General features: G+C 37.1%; 1 protein-coding gene across 1 annotated transcript; it reads right to left on the bottom strand.

Moving 5' to 3' along the window:
• Positions 1 to 13,130: 13,130 nt before the first annotated feature.
• LOC120002585 (LOB domain-containing protein 22-like) lies at positions 13,131 to 14,234 on the bottom strand. Its single transcript, XM_038851347.1, has 2 exons — positions 14,136 to 14,234; positions 13,131 to 13,799 (listed from the first exon to the last, which is right to left on the bottom strand). Exons 1-2 carry the CDS (start codon positions 14,232 to 14,234, stop codon positions 13,131 to 13,133), a joined length of 768 nt encoding a protein of 255 aa, XP_038707275.1.
• Positions 14,235 to 21,217: the final 6,983 nt, after the last annotated feature.

The raw sequence follows: 21,217 nt of genomic DNA on the forward strand, positions 1-21,217 counted from the left end.
AAGCTGTTCCCCTCAAATAATATGAAATCAACATCATCCTTCTATTGTCTGGTATAGCCAAAGTCTCCAATCGCCTGCTTATCTGGCGCAACCACTCCCAAGCCTCAAAACCCTCTCCTTTTCCAGAAAACTCTGGGGGATTTGTCTTACGCAGCTGCTCCATCTCATATAACTTTCATCCAGGCCTCGGCACAGCTCTATCCTCAATATCAGCTTCTGAAATCTGTCCCTCATTGCAGTCCACTGGTGCCCTAACCATCTGAGTCTGTACCACCTGAGCTAGTGACCTCACTATCTCCACAATGTCCATAATAGATGCTGGTAGCTCCTCAATACATGGGGTCTCCCTCACCTGCCCTGGTGGAACAACCGTGGTCCTCGCATGCTGGCCACTACCTGTATGTGGCTCATCCTGTACGATCCCCTCCTCTCTTGTTCCTGTATTAGAATCAGGTACTGACTCCTGTGTATTGGAAGTATAACTAGTAGTACGTGTCGTCCTACCACCTCTGCCCTTAACTCGGCCTCTCAGTCTCCCTCGCCTGCCCTTGATACTAGACGCCTCAGCAGTATGAGAAGATCGAGTCATCCTACGAGTATCCATCTGCATGACCATAGATAATGAAATTCAACAACAAACTCAAACAAGAGTTTATGGAGAAAGAATACATACCGAATCAGTGGAGGTCGTGACATGGCTTGGAGACTCACTAACATACTATGCACACTTCCCTGGACCCATACACAGATCCTATATTTCGTAACCTGGCTCCGATACCAAAATGTAACGCCCCGACCCGAAATGCGTTACTTTTGGTACCATCTAAATCAAACCATAATAAATTCAATCATCACACCACCGAAAATTTCGAAAACACCTCCCCATATTATGGAGGATGCCAACCTAGAGTAAACACGTAGCAAAATCACAAATATATTCACAACCTAGGTAGGGCCTCCGGTCATCTAACAATTCATAACATAGTTAAATTCTCAAATCTAAGCAGGGCCTCATGCCTCCTAGCATATGATATCATCAATCAATTTCACATCTAAGCAGGGCCTTAGGCCACCTAACAGTCACACATAATTTCTCCACACAACAACATCTATAATCAACATCCAGCGTAAATAGCAATCCAGCAAACATAAGAAATCGTTAGGACACAAAGTCCACAAACCCGGCTCGGGAGTCCCGATCGTACGGAGTACCCTCCCTACCGTCTATCCTACCATCGAATAGGGATATCACACAACGTCTCAACTAAGAAATATAGATACGACAAAATAGTAATAACATAATCAAAGTTTAGAACTATCTAGTCCTATCACTCTCCAGGGGTCCATCCATGTCACGCACTCTCCTCCTGATCCGTGACCCTGGAACCGGAACTAGACTCACCTGCCAGGATGGAATAGGAGAAAGAAAAGGGGGAGCGAAAGGCCCAGTAGGGAATAATAAAGAGTAAGTGGATAACATAAAGTTGAAATATTAAAGAAAGGCACAAATGCAACAATATGATAGCTACATCATGTACACCAAACACAAGCAAATAATCACACCATACGAGATCCTAACTTGGCCCACCGGTATCCCTATACATATCGGGACCCTGAACAGCCCAACGACATCATCATATGGTGTTTCGAGCCCATATGGAATTCTGACTAGGCCCACCGACATTCCCGCACTCATAGGAACCCTGAACGGCCCAACGACATTTCACATTTAACACAACTAGGAGATATATGGGTCCATACCCGACATCTACTGTGCAATTGCAATGCATGTCTAACATGGTTATGCAATAGGGTATACATACATCCTACATATATATATATATACACACTACATGATGCATGTTCAAGAATAATTCATGCTCAATGGAAGATCGTACAAGTAGGGTATGCAATATAACTCAAATCATACAACGAAGAAAATAAAAAGTGGGGTTGTTCTCCCTTAGGCACAATTAAGGCGAGAATGCATTATAATGAACAATGGGGGAGGATAAATGTTCTCAATAGGAAGACATATTCAAAGAGAATAGCAAAGAGTGGAATTTCCCTACCTCGCACTCTAAAAATTAGCTATGTAAATCAATACTCAATCTTGACTTTTCCCGGCCTCAACCAACCTATTATTTGGTAAACCCATCTCCAATCAATATACAAACAACTTCGATTTCACATATCTAACACAAATTAATCCAATAAATCAAGAACCCATTACCTTCTCTTACCCTAAACTTTCCAAGTTCTTGAACTTCACCTACTCAAGCTTGCTACTCCAATCAACAATAGAATCTAGCAATAAAACCATAAACAAGTCTAAATCAACCTATTAAATCACTAATTTCATCTAATTTTAAGATTTTCCCACAAATCTATAAAACCCATAAAACCCTAGAATCCCAAATCACCCAATCTCTAAATACTAGCTTTTAGGTTTAAGAAACTTACCAAGGTTGTAGAAACAAGTAGAAGGAAGGGATTCAAGCTTCCTTTATGCCTCAAATGATGTAGGAACTCATGGATTTTAGTTTGTGTTCAAACCTTGAAAGATTAGAACAAAGAGAGGAATTTAAGAATATGTAAGCTAGAGAGAGAAGTCATGAATCCAACTTGAAAGAACTTGAAAGAGGACAATCTTACCTTGATTGATGATCGTAGGTTGATGGGAGGAAGGAAATTTGAGAGAAAATGAGTTTTAGGGCTTGTTTAGGTCGGGTATGTTAAGAGGATTCGTGAAATGAGTGTTTAAAACAATCCTCGGGGTGTAGATTTTAGGGAGGTGTCCGGACACCTCTATAGCTCCGTTGGTGGTTGATGTGGGATTTGTGAAAATCTTTGACATTTATCACATTTAGCCACTTATATGGCTGCATCGCCAAGAAGCGTAGGCCAATAATAACCAGTTTGCATGACTTTACTTGCTAAGCTTCGTCCACTTGAATGGTTTCTGCAGACACCTTTATGCAGTTCTGCTAAGGCGTATTGTGCTTCGTCTTGAGATAAACATCGTAGCAAAACTCCCTAATATGATCTTTTGTAAAGAATACCATTAACGATTGTGTAGCGTGATGCTTTTCGTTGTAGTGCCCTGGCTTCATTTCTATCTTGTGGTAACATGTCATCTTGCAGATATTGTATGAATGGTGTTCTCCAATCATCATCGTCTTCAGTAATAACAAACAATTGCTCCGCCATGGAATTTTTGTTTATTGCTGGTGATTCCAAATAAACCAATGGGACATTCGGAGTTGTTTGCACTTGGATTGATGATCCTAAATTTTCCAGTGCATCTGCCTGTCGGTTTTCTTCTCTTGGAACTTGATTAATATGGAATTCTTTGAATTCAAGTTGCATCTTCTGTACTAACTCCAGATAATCATTCATTCTCTCATCTTTTGCTTGAGTCAATTGATTGACGATCAATTGGGAATCTGAAGTCATATGTACACGTTGAACTTTTGATTCTTTTGCTAATTTCAGACCCGTAATCAAAACTTCATATTCGGCTTCATTGTTTGTAGCATGAAATCCACAATGTACAGCTTGAGGGAATTGATCTCCCTGTGGAGAAATCAAGACGATACCTAATCTGCTTCCCTTTGCATTACTTTAACCATCAACAAATAATTGCCAAATAGCTTCATCGTCTTCGTTGTTTTGACGTGATTCATTTTGAGCGTCACCCATCATTCCTGGGCTAAATTTAGCGATGAAATCTGCCAGAATTTGGGCTTTAATCGCTGTTCGAGGTTGATATATGATATCATGCTCGATTAACTCAATTGCCCATTTTGTTAATCGTCCAGACAATTCTAGTTTGTGAAGTATTGTTTTGATCGGGAAGCTTGTTAACCACCATGATAGGATGACTTTGAAAATAAGGACGAAGCTTTCGTGCTGTAGTAATGAGCGCTAAAACAAACTTTTCCATTAAAGGATACCTTGTCTCAACATCTAGCAAACTTCGACTAACATAATATACTGGATGTTGCCGACCTTTTTCTTCTCTTAGCAGTACTGCACTAATTACAAATTCAGAAACTGCTAAATAAAGATAGAGTATCTCACCTTTTTTGGCTTTGCGAGAATTGGAGGATTGGTCAGATATCCTTTCATTTTCTTTAATGCTGTCTCACATTCCTCTGTCCATTCGAAATTAGTTGATTTCTTCAAAGCTATAAATAGATGATGACATCTTTTGGAAGATTTAGAGATGAATCGATTTAGTGCTGCAATCTTCCCTGCCAACCTTTGTACTTGTCGTATTTTGGTGGGGGACGGAATATCAAGTATTGCTTGGATTTGATCAGGGTTTGCTTCAATACCCCTTTGTGTAATGATGAATCGCAAAAATTTTCCTACTTTGACTCCAAATACACATTTGAGAGGATTCAATTTCATCTAATAAGCATCAAGAATTTCAAATGCTTGTTTAAGATGCTCAATATGATCTTCGGCTTTCAGAGTTTTCACTAGCATATCATCGATATATACTTCCATCGTCTTTCCGAGCAGGCTGGCAAACATGCGATTGACAAGCCGTGGATATGTTGCTCCCACATTTTTCAACCCAAACAGCATCACCTTATAACAATATGTGCCTCGTTCGGTTATGAATGCAATTTTTTCTTGATCTTCTGGGTGCATCAAAATTTGGTTATATCCAGAGAATACATCTATAAAGCTAAGTAATTCATGCCCTGCTATTGCATCCACAAGTACATCAATATGAGGAAGTGGAAAACAATCTTTTGGGCAAGCTTTATTCAAATCCATGAAATCGATACAGATTCTCCACTTTCCATTTTTCTTCTTTACCACGACCACATTCGCAAGCCAATCTGGGTATTAAACTTCCCAAACCAATCCAATATCCAACAACTTTTGAACTTCCTCATTGATGACTTTATTCCTTTCAGGAGTGAACCTTCATCTCTTCTGCCTCACTGGAAGAAAGTTATCATCGACTTGCAACTGATGAGTAATGATTTTTGGATCAATTCCAATCATATCTGCATGTGTCCAAGCGAAAGTGTGCTTATAATTTTGTAGGAATTGGATTAAATTTTCTCGAAGTTGACGTCCAGGTTTGCCCCAATCTGAATCTTCTGTTCTGGATAATCAGGATGAATGATGATTTATTCTATCTCCTTTTTAGCCGGTTCTTCTTGATTGCTCAGAATCGGCCCTTGCTGTAATTGCTATAAAGCTTTGGTTTTTCCTTTCAATGCTTGTTCATCGCAACTCCTTGCCTGATGTTGATCCCCATATATTTCTTGTATTCCATCTCTTGTTGGGAATCGTATCACTTGATGATAAGTTGACGGTACAGCCCTCATTGCATGAATCCATGGTCGTCCAAGTATCGCATTATATGGAGATTGACAATTTAATATATTAAATCGAACATAGAGATTTATTCCTTTTGCGTATACTTGCAAAGGAATAAAGCCGATGGTGTATTGTTGTTCTCCGCTAAAACCGATAAGTGGAATAGGATTTCTAATTATATCGGCTTTTGAAAGTCCCATTGCTTGAAGTGTGGACATAAACAGTAAATTTGCTGAACTGGCATCGTCAATTGATGTAAATTATCGGCAATTGAATTGTTGAGAGTGAGTGGGTAGATGTAAGACAAAACAAAGAGATTTTACGTGGTTCGGCGTTGAGCCTAGATCCACGGTGCAGAACGATATGGTATTTTTATTTATCACTTGTGATTACAGAGTGAGTAAGAAATCAGAGTCTCCCACCCCAAAAAGCCTCTCCCTTTCCTTGTCCTAATGAACTCCTTTTATGTTTTTCTTGAGCAGTTACCAACAGTTGTGGCAGTTGGAGAAGTTCATAGCAGTTTGGAGGAGTTTACAGTAGTTTGGAGGAGTTTGCAGTAGTTTCGGCTGTTACCATTTAACTAGGAACTACCTTATCTTCTGCTTCGTCCCTTAGTTATCGGTTCGGCCTTACTTGTATCGGCTTTGTATTGCCTTTTTAAGACCAAGTTCTTTTTGGCCTGTATGTTCTGGTCTGATTGTTGTTGGGCTTCGTGGACCTATCCTTTGTTGGGCTTTTATGTTTGGTCTGGCCCGTTTGTATTGTAAATAGATTGGGTTGAACAGGACTCATATAATTGGTTGGGTTGCACAGGACCCATGTAATTTGTTGAGGTTGAACTTGACCCCTACAGTCATCTGTCAGTGGCCAAAAATGCATTTTAGTCTTGATTTTGGATCAAATGTACAATATTTGAATATTTAATATATTTTTCATTTTATTAATTGGATTTGGATTGATTGTCAAAGTGTTGGTTGAATTTGAAGTACTTTGAATGCTCTGAAGATTATGGCTCAGAATAATTATTAAATTGCTAATTGAAGGGGAAAAATGCAATAAAAAACACTTCCACATTTGATTAAAATTAAACTTCTCTCTCCCCTTCTCTCTTCTGTTATTTTCCCCTTCTCTCTTCTATTTTTTTTTCTCTTTTATTGTTTTTGAAAGTTCCTGACCGATTTCTTATTCTTAATTCAGTAGTGTTATTGATGTAGGAATAGGATCATTGATTCTTATGTCTTGCTTTGACTAAATCTTGTCTTATTATGATTTCGAAAGCTTATGATTTGTTGCTGGAGTACTTACTTTGCAAGTTCTTGTAGTGATTGTCAACCTCTATTATACTTTCTTTGCCACATATGAGTGGGTGCCGAACTCCGCCGTGAGTCGGCGTTGGGTCCTTTTTTTTAAAAATTTATTTTGAAGGAGTGCGGGATTGCCGCGTCACATACGCATTTAGCCGAGTCAATGCAACTCCCGTGTCCACACCGAACTCAGTGCGAGTGCGAGACCCAATTTGACGTCACTACAAGAAATTGTGTTTTTTGTGAAGAAAATTAACGATGGAAATGTTTCCCTCGCTAAAAATTTCCCTAGTGACGGAATATCTTCAATATTTCGTTGCCAAACTCAATTTTAAATTTTCACCATTTTTGATGGATTTAATGACGGAATGTTTTGTCGTTAAATTTAACCATCACAATGTCTGTCGCAAAATTATGGCGTCAACACCCGCCATAATTAGCAATGGATTAGTGACGGATATTAGTGACGAATTGGTGATGGAAAAATATTCCATCACTAATTTGAGCGTTGGACACATTTCCATAGCTAATACCGTCGCTGTTGTTAGCGACGGAAAAATTCTCGTCGCTAATTACTCACTGTTGTGATGGATGTAACTTTCCGTCGCTAAATTTAGTGACGGAAATTATTTCATCCCTAAAAGCTGCTACCATAACAGTGTGTCAGAGAGATAGTTTTTCTTTATGACTTTATTGTGACGGGAATACTTTTTCGTCGCTAATTCCGTCACTAATAGAAATGTTGTCTTTTCACATGGTGTCAGAGACTAACTTTTTACGATTGATATTTTATCCATCGCTAAAGTCAGTGACAAAAATATTTTCCGTCACTAAAATCGTGACTAAAGAAGAAAAAGTTTTATCAACTCAACATGGTTTAGATTGACAGACCTTTCTTTTTACCTACAGTCACATTTGCTTCATTCTCTCTCAATTCTCTACTTCATCTTCCTTGCTCTCTTTATACTTCTTCCATTCACATTTGGTTTTATATTCATCATGGAAGTGCCTGAGTCTCGTACATGGATGTACAACAGAGTTGGACCTAACCGAGTTGGAATTACATAAGAGTTCTTGAACGGGGTTGAAGATTTCATTGTTTATGCTTGTCGGAATAGTTCAGAATTTCATAGTACATGAACAATAAGGTGTCCATGTGTGAGGTGAAAATGTATAAAATATCGAGGGTTGGATGATATAAGGATGCACTTAAACCATAAAGGTTTTCAGCCCATATATCACTACGGGACTAGTCATGGTGAAGAAATGTCAAATATTCCCCATGAGGCAGCTGTCTATGTGCAAACAGATGCTGCAAATTATTACTGGCAAAGTAGTGATCGGGATGGTTTCAATCCATACGAATAGATGGTAATGGACGCTGTTGGACCATCTGTTGGACAGGAGCTCTTACAAGAAGATAACTACAACCAGCAGTTCGTGCCAAAACCAACTAATCCAGAGGCGCAAAGGTTCTTTGACATGTTGACTGCTGCCCAAGCTGCATTGTGGGTTGGTTGCGAGTCACACTTGGAGTTGTCAGCTGCGATGAGGCTTTTAAGTATTAAAGCTGACTACAATATGCCGCAGGGTTGTTTCGATGATGTCGTTCATCTTATGAAAGAGACTATGCTCGCAGATAATAGAATGCCTGTAATTTTTTATGAAGCCAAAAAGTCTGTCTCTAAACTTGGTTTTGGGTATCAGAGAATCGATTGTTGTACAAATGGTTGTATGATATACTATAAGATGACGCAAATTTGACGCATTGCTTGAAGAACTGGACGTGAAAATTTCAAGGAGATTCCGGTTAAACACATGTAGTACCTGCCACTAATTCCCAGGCTTCAGAGGCTATTTATCTCAACAGTTACAGCAAAGGAGATGAGGTGGCATTATGAGCATCAAAGAGAGTCCGACATCATGTGTCATCCATCTGATGGAGAAGCATGAAAAGATTTTGACAGAACATATCAAGATTTCACTTTAGCCCTACGTAATATAAGATTAGGTTTGTGTGCAGATGGATTCACTCATTTCGGACAATTTGGTAAGAACTACTCATGTTAGCCTGTCATGTTGACTCCTTATAACTTATCACCTGGGATGTGCATGAAAAGGGAGTTTATGTTCCTGAAAATAATCATTCCGGGTCCTCAAAATCCGAAGAGCAGAATCGATGTCTATCTTCAATCTCTTATTGATGAGCTAAATCAATTATGGTGCGAAGGTGTCATAACATATGATGTGTACATGAAAGAAAATCTTGTTATGAGAGCTGCGTTGATGTGGACTATAAACGACTTCCTGCCTATGGTACACTGTCTGGATGGATGACACAGGGGAAGTTAGCATGTCCTTATTGCATGGAGTGTTCAAAGGCTTTTACCTTGAAAAATGGTAGGAAAAATTCATGATTTGATTGTCACAGACAGGTTTTGCCCATGACCCATCCGTTTAGGCGAAACAAGGATGCATTTTTCATGACCCACAGAACAAGATCACCGATGAGTCAGTACGAAATGTGGCATTGGGACCGATGAGGAGGGTTGAACTATGACATATGTATTATGTCAATGGATACAAATTCAACACCGATGCGTGGAGCGAAGGCAAGTCAAGAATCGATAGTGGTGTATGCATGCGGGGGACTGATTATGGACAATTAGAAAATGACTACTATGGAGTACTGAAGAGATTGTACAACTGGAATTCTCAGGACTATTGACAAAGAAAGTTGTACTTTTTAATTGTGAGTGGTTCGACCTAACTCCTAATCGAGGTATGCGAATGCATAAACATTATGGGCTTGTCGATATTAAAAGTAGGGGAAGGTACAAGAAATTTTATCCATTTATTATTGCACAACAAGTGGAACAAGTGTATTTTGCACCTTATCCAGAAGGCATACGAGATTGGTTGGCCGTGATTAAGACAAAAGCCATGCACACAATAAGTGCACAATCAAAGCAGGTTGATGATGCCTTCCAAGAAGATGAAGTGGTAGTTCAGTCAACTAGAGTAGACATTGACCAAATAGAGTCCCTTGATGACAATGAAGCTGAACCTGAGGAAGTAGACGAAACTGCTACGAGGCAACAATTAGTTGATGAAGAGCATGTTGATGATGATGAAGAATTAGGATCATACAATTCTAAGACAGAGGAAGAATCTGATGACTAATGTGTGTTACGAAGATGATTAATTTAATTGCTGTATTTTGCTATTTAATGAATACTTGACGCAGTGCGGAAGCTAGTAACACTTGAATTTGTTCACGACGAAATCAAGAAACTTGGAGTCCACCAAAAACAATTGAGAGAATCTCAAAGATTTTTATTAGTAATATGAATAATGACTTACAAACGTTTATGAGACAATTTATAGATTGAAAAGTAACAATCAAACCCTAATCGGACTCCTAATCAAACTAGAATTAGAAAATTGGAAACACAAAACGTGCAGGAATTTTAATTAACTCCGTCAGACTACAAAACGTCTCCTTTTTTAAATCCTTCCGAAACTCAGCCAGGGTTATCGCGTGGTGATGTTTAGGTCTTCAAAAATCAGTACTCGGAAACATATTATAATAAGGAAACACACAAGCGGATCAAAAGTTACGGATGGTCAAAGTTGAAAACCTGAAACTTTAATTCAAAATCAGCAACTTCAATTCCGATTCCTATCTGGCTTCCTCCAAACATGTTCCACGGACCGTTCTACGTCAATACTATATATTCATTAAAATATTTTTCCAATTTATAACGTATTAAAATACTATTATTTACCATATATGAAACAATTGGGTATTAATTACCATATATGAAACAATTGAGCATTAAAATATACTAAAACCACTTAGTGCGATGACGAAAAAATTAAAAATCGTGAAATCTCTCAAAATCGACCCAACTCATTCTCTCTCTCTCACAAAGAGATCAGCGAAATCGCTGCCTCCTGCTCGTGAATTTAGCCCTTTTGTCGACAAAATCTCCACTTGGCTTGTATTCGACGAACTCCGAATCACTCTCAAGGTGAGTGACAGCTCTCAAGAGATAAAATTAGGGCTTTTATCTATGTTTTTTGCTTTATAAATTAGGGATTCTATCTATGCTGTTTGATTTCTTGTGCCTTCTCTTCTTAGTTACAATATTGTTGTCTGGGTTGTGTGGTTTTTTGTTGACGAAAGCTACACTCGGCTTGTATTCGACGAACTCCAAATCACTCTCAAAAATGAAGAAGCTCTCAAGAGATAAAATTAGGGTTTTTATCTATGTTTTTTGCTTGATAAATTAGAGATTTCACTCTTTTTTTTTGTTCTGGCACCTAAAGAGATAAGAAAGCGTGAGGATTTCGATATAGAAAAGTTTGTCGGTCATAATTTCACTTCCTCTTTTGTTGATAATTCACAGAATACACCAGTTATTTGACTCAAAAGTTTTAATCCTTAGGCGAGCTCTTTCTTTGTTTGACATTGTTCTTGGTTGAACAATCTCTTTTTCCCCCTTTTGCTCTCCCATAAAATTCTGTTTGATGTTTTGCAGAAACAATGTTACACTATCTCTTGCAAACGGCGCCCATTGCTAATTAACCGTCACAAGGGACATCGCAACTTCTGTCACAAAAACCATGGCTAAAATTTAACAACGAGGGTTTTTGTGACGAAATTATTTCCGTCACAAATCCGGTTTGTGACAGAATTAACTTCGGTTGTGACGAAAATTTCTATCACAAAAACAATGTTTTTTGGTAGTGCGTGTCTGTGCTGCCTAGGGTTCTTCGTAGAGCCTAGCGTCATATTTAGAAAACAAAATATATTTTTCTAAACAAAGATTGAATCGTTTTGGGGGCATGAAAATTTCTATTGAAGACATGCATCATGATTGACTGGTTGGTTTGGATGAGTGTCGATGGTGTAGTAGGCATTAATGCTATAGTATTGTTGTTTTCGTCTGGTTTATTGTGGAATTTGTGGTGTTGGCTTTGTTGTTGTTACCTTGTGGGTTGTGGTTGCTGATAGCCACGCAATTATTGTCTGGTCAGATTGTGGTTTGTGGTGTTGTGAGGCCTTGTTTTGTTGTCTGGCTAGATTGTGGTGTGTGGTGTTGTGAGGCCTTGTTGTTGTTGTTGTTTGGCTAGTTTGTGCTGTTGTGAAGGACTTGTTGTTGTTGTCTGGTCGATTGGATGTGGATGATTTGTGGTGCTATGCGCATGGTATTGAACGCCATGGCCTTCGATGGTTATTCCAGACTGTCGTGTGCTGTCTTTGAGATTTGTTGATGGTTTTGTGTGCCACGACCTCCGACGGTTTTCCAGAGTGTCGTGTGTTGCTACCTTTGATATTTGTGGATTGTTTCGAGTGCCATGGCCTCCGATGGTTGTTCCGGACTATCGTTTGCCGACTTTAAGAGATGTGGTTGGTTTGACCCCAACGCCTCCAATGGTTGTTCCAGACTGCCGTATGCTGCGTGTGATTGTTGCGTTTGATAGATGGTTGTGTTAGAGTCGTGATGTGTATGATTGCATGCATCTATATTGCTTGTTCATGTACAATATTTTGTTGGTATTGACTGTGGAATGACCATATTGATTATTGTCTGCTATTTTTATTTTATTTGTTTCTGTTGTTGCTCTCTATTCAAGTAGATTTAATATACCCTTTATCTGTTCATTGTTTGATTCGTTTGTGTAATTGTTGTGCACTCAGGTACCTACCACATAGGTATCCGGGTTCCTATCAGGTACTTACCCTTACTGGGCTTTATGACTCACCCTCTCTTTGTTTCCCCACTTTCAGGTGACTTTGTAGATGGCAACCAGTTTTTGGCGACGTGGTCGTGGTAACAAGGATACTAGGATCTGTCGGGTTATGGGTAGTTTTTGCTAGGTTGTTATCGTTTAAGCTTTCACATATTGGATTTAGTTGGTTGTTTGAATATTTTTATTATTTATTTTAATAATAAATGCATTGTGATGATTTTGATAGAAATTTCAATAGTCGAGGTTAGTTTAGTAATTTCGTAGACCCCCTCCAGGACGGGTCGTTACAGCAGGTATATCTTACACCTGCGGGAACAAAGGTAATTTGTAAGTTAGATTATTCACAAGTCACCAGATTTGCTTTCTCATAATGTTGTATTTGATGTGTTAGAGCTAGGCAGATAGATCGCTTTCATTCATACTGTTTACTAGTGATCAATTTTAATTAAGAAACGTGATCTCAGGCATCATATACTTTCTGCGATTCCATTTGCATAAGATCATGAAGTTGTCTGTTTACAAAGCTTTCCATCCGATGTCCAGTGGAATTCTTATATATTGCCATTCCAAGAGAGACTAACAACATGCTAAGGATAACTAGTAATTCTGTCAGGATCAGGATCTTTGAGTCTATATATTCTTACTTAGGGAAAATAATAAACAAGCCTTCATGACAAAACTGATCAGATAGCTAGGACAAAAACATGTTTGTGTTAAAAACTAGGACGACATAAGTAATTGCGTGGATGGTGCAAACCTTCGCTCGACTAGCTCTTCCGGCTTGAACTTCACCTCGTGTCTCTCTAATGGAACATCAAGAACCGGCTTGATATCATCGCATTCATTAACAAAACTCTGCTTAACGCCCAATGAAGACGACAATGAAGATAAACTAGAATCCTGCAAGGCAGCTGCCCACACACCCATATCTTCTTGGTCTTGCATTTTCTGTTGGGTCTGATCTTGAAATGACTGAAGATAGTAATATTGCATGTTCAGAGGATCCACTACATTGTGAACCATCTCATGACAGTCGCGCGTCGAATCATCAGACTCCACGGTGACATTAAGGTTCATGTTGATTGATTGTTGTTGCTGCTGAGCCTGAACCTGAGCCTGTGCATGACATAGAGCTAGTTGTTGAAGAACAAGTTCAAGTTCAGCTTTATTATATTCAATCTGGCGTTGAAGGTCGCATATGATTCTGTAACAACCACCAACAGGATCATTGGCACGTACGTCTGATTGGAAGATAATGGTTTTCATGGCTTCGTCTTTGTGAGGAGGATCAAGGTCCTTGATGCACTTGGTAATGTTGCTAACACCAAACAATTTATGGGCGTTGAGGAATTGGTGCAGTCGGTTGTGAGGAAAATAAGGGGCGAGAATGTTGGACTAAAATGTCCCACATCGGTTAAAACATGTGAGGATGGCTACCTTATAGAGGCAAGCCCTTCTCCCTCTTAATAGGCCTTTTAAGGGGAGGCCCAAAGGGCCCAATTTATAAGATGGTATCGGAGCAGGGCCGGTGTGCACCCGTCCTCGAAAAAAAAGTCCACTCGTTGAGCCTTGGGCATAGATACCCAGTTCACGAGTGCGAGGGGGTGTTGGACTAAAATGTCCCACATCGGTTAAAATATGTGAGGATGGCTATCTTATAAAGGCAAGCCCTTCTCCCTCTTAATAGGCCTTTTAAGGGGAGGCCCAAAGGGTTCATAAGAGAATGCAGTCGGGAGCGCATTTCCTGCGCTGGTACTTGCAAGCAGCGCAAGCTTGGGTGGTGCCATTACCAATTCTTGGGGGAATATTGATATTTCTGCTCATTTCTTTTGTCTTCTGTAAAAATGTATTGGAATGTGGGAGATATCGGCTGCGTCTCCGGCGGGAGTGCTGCAGTTCTCTCTTTTATTTTTCTGTTATAGCTTTTCCTTTCTTTTCTCTCCAAAGGAAACTGAAGCAAAGGAAACGGGAGAAAGAGAGAAATAGGAGGAGAAAGAGACGGATGGATACATGTGAGAGACACAAGTAAGATGGCTTTGACAAATTCAGCTCATGTAAATCATATTTTAAGTAGATTTGACATATTAAATGTTTAACAGATTTTTTAAATTTGATCTTGAAATTGGAAACTAAATATGTATATTTTTCTCTTTCCTTTTAGCATGAGAGGCATAATTGTTTGTGTTTAGGATAAAAACAGTTATAATTACATACATACAAAGTTGGATTATATATGCGCCATGGTCCATTCCTCAACAATAGTAATACTTTGTCCACTTTGAACGAGCCCATTCTAATTTGAACCCTGGAAAAACATTTGTTACTAGTTTAAAATTTTAAATTATTATATTTCATATTTCTCATCTTGTCCTAAGTTATGTGGAACAAGAAAATCAACCTCATCACCACTCGATAACTCGTACAGCACCACTAAATATCCCCCGTTCATTCCAACTGGGTGCTACAATATATATGTGATTTTTAAATGACGTTGTTCATGTGATTAGTAGTCGTACATGATGTTAATCACCAAGCAAAAGCTACAGTTCACCAAGAACAAAAATGATTAAAATCGCAAAGAAGACATAAATTAATAACTAATCAAGCATCAATTGTTGCACATCACAAAATTAAATAAACTTCTCAAGTTCAAACGGCCAGTGCCACCCAAGCCAAGGCAAAGTAAGGAAAGCAATGCAGGGAATCACGATTAATGTCGGGAACAGAAGTATCCATGGATACACCAGCAATGGAACATCACAGATGGGACATGAAAAGTTAGCCCCATAAAGATCACTACCATCATCATGTTCATGTTCACGTCTTCTATTGTAGTCAACTTCTTGGCTGGGATATCACTACTCCTTTTTCAACACCTATCGATCTCTATTAATGCTCTCATTAGGCTTAGAGTGTGTTTGGATTTTTTGATTTGGAGGGGAGGGGAGGGAAGGGAAGGAAAATGGAGTCTCCTTTTAATTCGCTTGTTTGGATAGTTAAGAAAAAATTAAGGGGAGGGATTTGGAAGGAATTGGAGAAAAGATTTCATTAAATTTTTGTCAAAATTCTTTCTTCCAAAATCGAGTTATTTGGAGGGAATGAATGACTTGTTAAATTATTTATATGTTAAAAAATCTATTATACCCTTGCACATAACACTCTAACATAAAAAATAATGATAAATTAGTAAATGAAACTAATTTTATTTCCTTTCTTTTTTTATCTATATAAACAAGAAAGAGAAAAATTATTATACATTCCCTTCTCTCCCCTTCACTTCTCTGCCCTTCTATTCTCTCCCCTTCCTTCCCTTTTCTCTAAACCTGTCAATCCAAACACACTTTTAGGAATTTATTTCATAGAGAGCTTGTAATTGGATTGTAACAAACCAACAAACCATATTTATAACTTTATTTATCAACTAATTCCAACACGTCACCCGGCATACAATACATCTTCACAGCCGTTTTGAGAAAAACTTCCTGCAAAAAATAAAAAAGATGAACTTCATGTGTTAGAGGCTATGAAGCACCAATACAGGTGTGGAGATACGGATACAAGGATACGGAATACGGCGATACGGAATACGGCGATTCGTCATTTTCTCCTAAAAATAGAGTACAGGTGCGGCGGGTACGGCTAATATTTTTTTTAATATATACATATTAAAAAAACATATATCAAAATACATATATATCAAAAATAGATATCACACACACATATATAATAATCTTCGAATGCACAACCATGTGGAGACCAATATTTTTTACTTTTATTTTTTACTGGTAATGTAATTGTAACCTTGGGACTAGTAAACAAAAAATAGAATTTGTGGTTGGTACTCATGTTACCCACATGTGGCTTAGACTTTACCCTGACTTTGACAAGTGTACATTTAAAGAAGGTTGCAAAAATAAGTTCGTATTACAACAATAACCAACCAACTGGATCAAATTTTGCAAATAAGCTATCTGGATTTTAAGACGTACTTACAACTACAGAATAACTTAATGCCCCAGGTGATTAGGCAACCACTAACAAATAGCATTTTAAAACAATTGTTAATGTTTTTTCTATAGGTTATGTGTCCAATGCTTCATTTAAGTTTTCATAGCTATTATGGATTTAATGATCTCGATGCTACGTTTGTCTCCACCTTAAGTGGGAAAATTAGAGATTTGCATCGTATAACAATTAACATTTTCTTGGCGAGTATGACAATAAGCATAACTACGGGAGAATCTTTTTGAGGTTTTTTTAAGGCACAAAGGGGTGTAAATAGTGAAGATTTCAAAATACATATATATCAAAAATAGTGAAGATTTCAAAGAACCTGTATTCACAAGTACATAAGAAGAATAAAAATAGCACCACGATTAAAGAATGCTACCATCTCTCTAAAAAAAATATCATTAGAGGCTTCCCTGGCATCGAAGACTGTTATCATACAAAGAGAAGCGTTCTACATCACCATTGAGTGCTTGAAGATTGCGTACAGGTATAATCTTGAGAAATGAAGTTCAAAATCTTATCATTATAATCTTGATTATTATTTATTAAGTACAAGTATAATGAGATGAGGGTAATATGGTTGAGAGATTATTTTGTTATGTGGCTTATAATAATATAGATTTGTCAAATCTCAAATGCTTTGCCCTCCAACTTTCCTCATCTTTATATGCAATGGTCCTCTGCTATGTTTTTAACTGTGCTGAGTTGTGTTGGGTGTGTGGCTGGATATGTTTCCTTAACCATGAGGGATTAGAATGGGGTAGTGGTGGTTGACTTATTACACATTTGGGCAGGTATGTTTCATTTTGGTAAGTAAAGTGTCGAAATTTTAAGCTCTAACTGTTCTTCATATATTTCAGGAACGCTGTTGGCCCAGCGATGCAGGGTAATAGAAAAGACGATTAGAAAATTATACCATGTTTGTATGCAAAACCAAAATCAAGACTAAAGATACTACTCATGGTTGGTGGTAAGGTAGCAAGTATGGAGGGTCATTCGCTACGGAGAATAGAAAATTTTGGTGTGATAAATTTCTAAAGTTCAATAATTCTCTGTTGCCATATTCCAGATTTTTCCGAAATATTATAGGGGTACTTAATTTTATTAATAAAAAATTTAATTTATCATATTCAAATATGATGAGGAAAAAAAAGCTTTATGATAGTTGTTTTCTCCACTTTGCTCGTTATCAAACTGTAGCTATATCATTTTTTTATCAATAATTTTACTATAGCTGTCGTGATTTCAGGATTATGGTCATACAATATAAATAATAAATATATAATTACATGTAGCACAAAGCACGGGTACGCTACTAGTTAATAATAAATTAGTATTCAAAGTTTACCGTACGTAGCGCGGGCATTGCACTACTATATTGAACCTTATAAAACTAAAGAAACTTTCTCATGCTATCACCTCAACAATCAAACTTCATAAGAATTGCCAACTGGCTTATATATAGGGTTCGTTTGGTATTGTAGAAAGATTGATTTTCAATGTTAGCGGAAAAACAGCGAAAAAAAAGGCTGAGCTTAAAGTTGTATAATATGATGTGAATAGTTTGGCGAATTAAAAACTAATTGACGCAGCACGAAACAATCAACGTAAATCTTTAAGAACAATCTTGGAATACATCAAGGAAAACTGGTTGTAAACCAAAGAGTTTATTAACTTCAATAATAATCCAAATAAACCAGCAGCTTAAATAGTCACGAGGAAACCCTAATTAAGTAAAAAGATCAACAAAGACATTAACTAAAACAAAACAAACTAAAACGAAAAGTTGACCAAATTAACAAAATTTTGATCACCCGCCAACCTGTCTTAAATAGGTAATTTAAGAATGAAAAGGTTCTCAACTGGACAAGCCCACGTAGGGCATCTGGTTTGGATGCTATGTGGGACAAAAATCAATCTTCGGAAATATATTATAATAGCAAATCTGCCAACCAAGTCAATAGTTATGACTGTTTCTTCTCTGTAGCTCTTTTAAGCTTTCCCTTCTCAATTTCTTATTGATTCCCATCAAATCCTTCCTCAAACGCGAACACCACTCATTCTACGTCACTAACGCTAACGGAAATGTTATTGAAGTAAAATATTTCTTAAACTTTATAATATTAGAATTTATGATTTTTATAATAATTTTTGTTATTAAATTTAATAAATATAATTTTTAAGTAAAAAATTTTAAGTATAAATCATAAATATTTTTGAAATTATAAAAAAATTTATATAAAATAAATTTTAAAATATTAAGTACAATAATTAAAAAGTTATTAAGTAGAGAGATTTAAGTACAATAATTAAAAAATATTAAGTAAAAAATGTTGTTATTAAATTTAATATATAAATTAATAAAATAATTATTTTAATAAATATGTAACAAAAGTGGGGCCTACTTTTGTTTTAATAAATATAACATATTGTTTTATATATAAAAGTGCTGAATATATAAAATATTATTAAATATATGTTAAATCACGTAATCATTAGTTGGGACCTACATTTGAAATTTAAAAATAGTTGTATCAGATCAGAAGAAGGCAGTCAGAGTCCAAGGCTTAGAAATTCGCTTCGATAAATACAAAGATCACCCGAAAGAAAACAATAGGAGATAGTACAAATAGAGAAGATCCACAGCAAGAAAGCAATAAGAGAAAATCAGTTCAAGGGAAAAAAATTGAAGGAGAGAAAATGGTACCTATGAAAATCCAACTGATTTCTTGAAATAGGTCACCAAGAAGGGACAAACCCAAGATTAGAAAAGAGAATTGCAACATGCGTTGATGATTCTGGTAAAATACGTTAAGTGATTCAAGAGAGATGAACCTGGACTGGTGAAGTGAGTTGGCAGTCGTTCCCTTACGAAGAGGCAGAGTCATTTCGTTAATAAAGATGTAACGCTTGAAGAAAATCAAAAGCTGAAGCGTCTGAAGCTTCAAAGGAAAACAACAAACTTTCATATAATTTGATTTAGCTGAATATATCTATATATATATATATATATATACACACACACATATATACTGCTTGTTTGCGGCTCCGTTGCACCAAACAACATGTAGATGTCAGTGGATCCACTGACATCCAATCTTCTGGGGGCGTTTTAGCCCTCACAATCGTAATCTTTCCCTTCCCAGATCTTTTAAACATTCTTATTGATGTGTTTGATTCAATCTAGAGATTTAGTTTTTACAGACGATCTGCCATTTTTATTCTCTGTATGCACCAAATGGGTTGCGAAAATGAATTGCGACTTCTCTGAAAATGGTCCCTATTATGATTTATTCATATATTTCAATGTTATGTTGTGGGTCTTTCTCCTATTAGGTGAACGGTTACATGCATTATCAACTATACAATGCTGAAGATGGCATGCAACAGTTAAACATGTTAAAAATGCATTTAAGGATAGATATAGTGAGGTACTCATTTAAATTATATGAACAGGTCGTTATTCGTGTAAATCTGTCTAGACAACCATATCGGCTATGCATTTATATTTGTTCCGTTGATTGCTGAACCAATACAATTTGATACTCACTACAAGAAAACAAGGAAATTCCGTCGCTAATCTTATTTGAGACAGAAATTTGTTTGTCACAAAAACTCCCGTCGCAAATAATTTGCGACAGAATATTGCAAATTGCGACGGATTAGTGACGAAATTAGGTTGTAACGGACTTTGCGATGGAATTTTTGTCGCAAATTAATTAATGGACAAAAAAATAATATTTTGGATATTAGCGACAAAATATTCCATCACTAACGCGACACGGATTGTGTGGCGGCATATTCTGTGACAAAATATATTATTTTTTTGAATTTTGAAATATTTTTTTTATTCGAAATTTTTAATTTACGTAAATAAATATATTAAATTTTATATAAAAAATATTAGCGACATAATTTGTTTAACAATTTCGTCGCTAATTATATTATTTTTAGTTTTTAAATTTATATTTTATAATAATGATTTTTTAAATTCTGTATTATTATAGTTCAACTACAATTATCAATTAAATAATTCCATTAAAACTATATTATCAAAATGTGCGAGAAATAACAGGTAATAGAAATTAATATTATAAATAAGCGATTCAATATTTTTATCAAATAAAATCTAATCCCCATCAGAAAGGTGTCCATGTGAAGCACAGTCATCCTCATGGTTGTTTTTGGGGATTGCATCTGCATCCAAGAAAAGAACTCCTCCAACCTCCGCTCCTCATCCTGCATCTGTTGCCGCAAGTCACCAACTTCATCCAATTACTCAGAGTTCATCTGAGCGATGCGCTGCTCTAACTCCTACTCTAACTCCTCGTAAGTATACAATCTGGAATGTCCAATGGAGCAAGATGAAGAACTAGGCAAAAAGCTTGCCTCAGATCCAAGCCCGTAGGTGCGACCTCTCTTATTCTTCCCATCAGTCGTCGTAAAGAATAAAGGATCCTCATCCAACGGCTCAAGAGGTGACTCACTGGTGGAGAAGATTAATCGCTGTGTTAACACGTCCTCCTTCAGCTTGTTAAATTTGTTCTGCAAGAAAAGATACCAATACTCATGAATACTCACTACAAGAAATTAACGATTTACCAACCGCTACATCGGTTGGAAATCTGGGAAAAATCGGTTGGAAGTCGTATTTTCCAACCAATTTCCAACCGATATATATCGGTTGGTAAAACCGTTGTCGGAAATTATGTTCCAATTGATTTTTTAATCGGTCGGTAATTTCCAATCGATATTGTCGTTGCAAAGCAAGATAAAGATACCGCACAATCGGTTGG

Source organism: Tripterygium wilfordii, chromosome 7 (genome assembly GCF_013401445.1).
Source record: "Tripterygium wilfordii isolate XIE 37 chromosome 7, ASM1340144v1, whole genome shotgun sequence".
Classification (NCBI taxonomy): Eukaryota; Viridiplantae; Streptophyta; class Magnoliopsida; order Celastrales; family Celastraceae; genus Tripterygium; species Tripterygium wilfordii.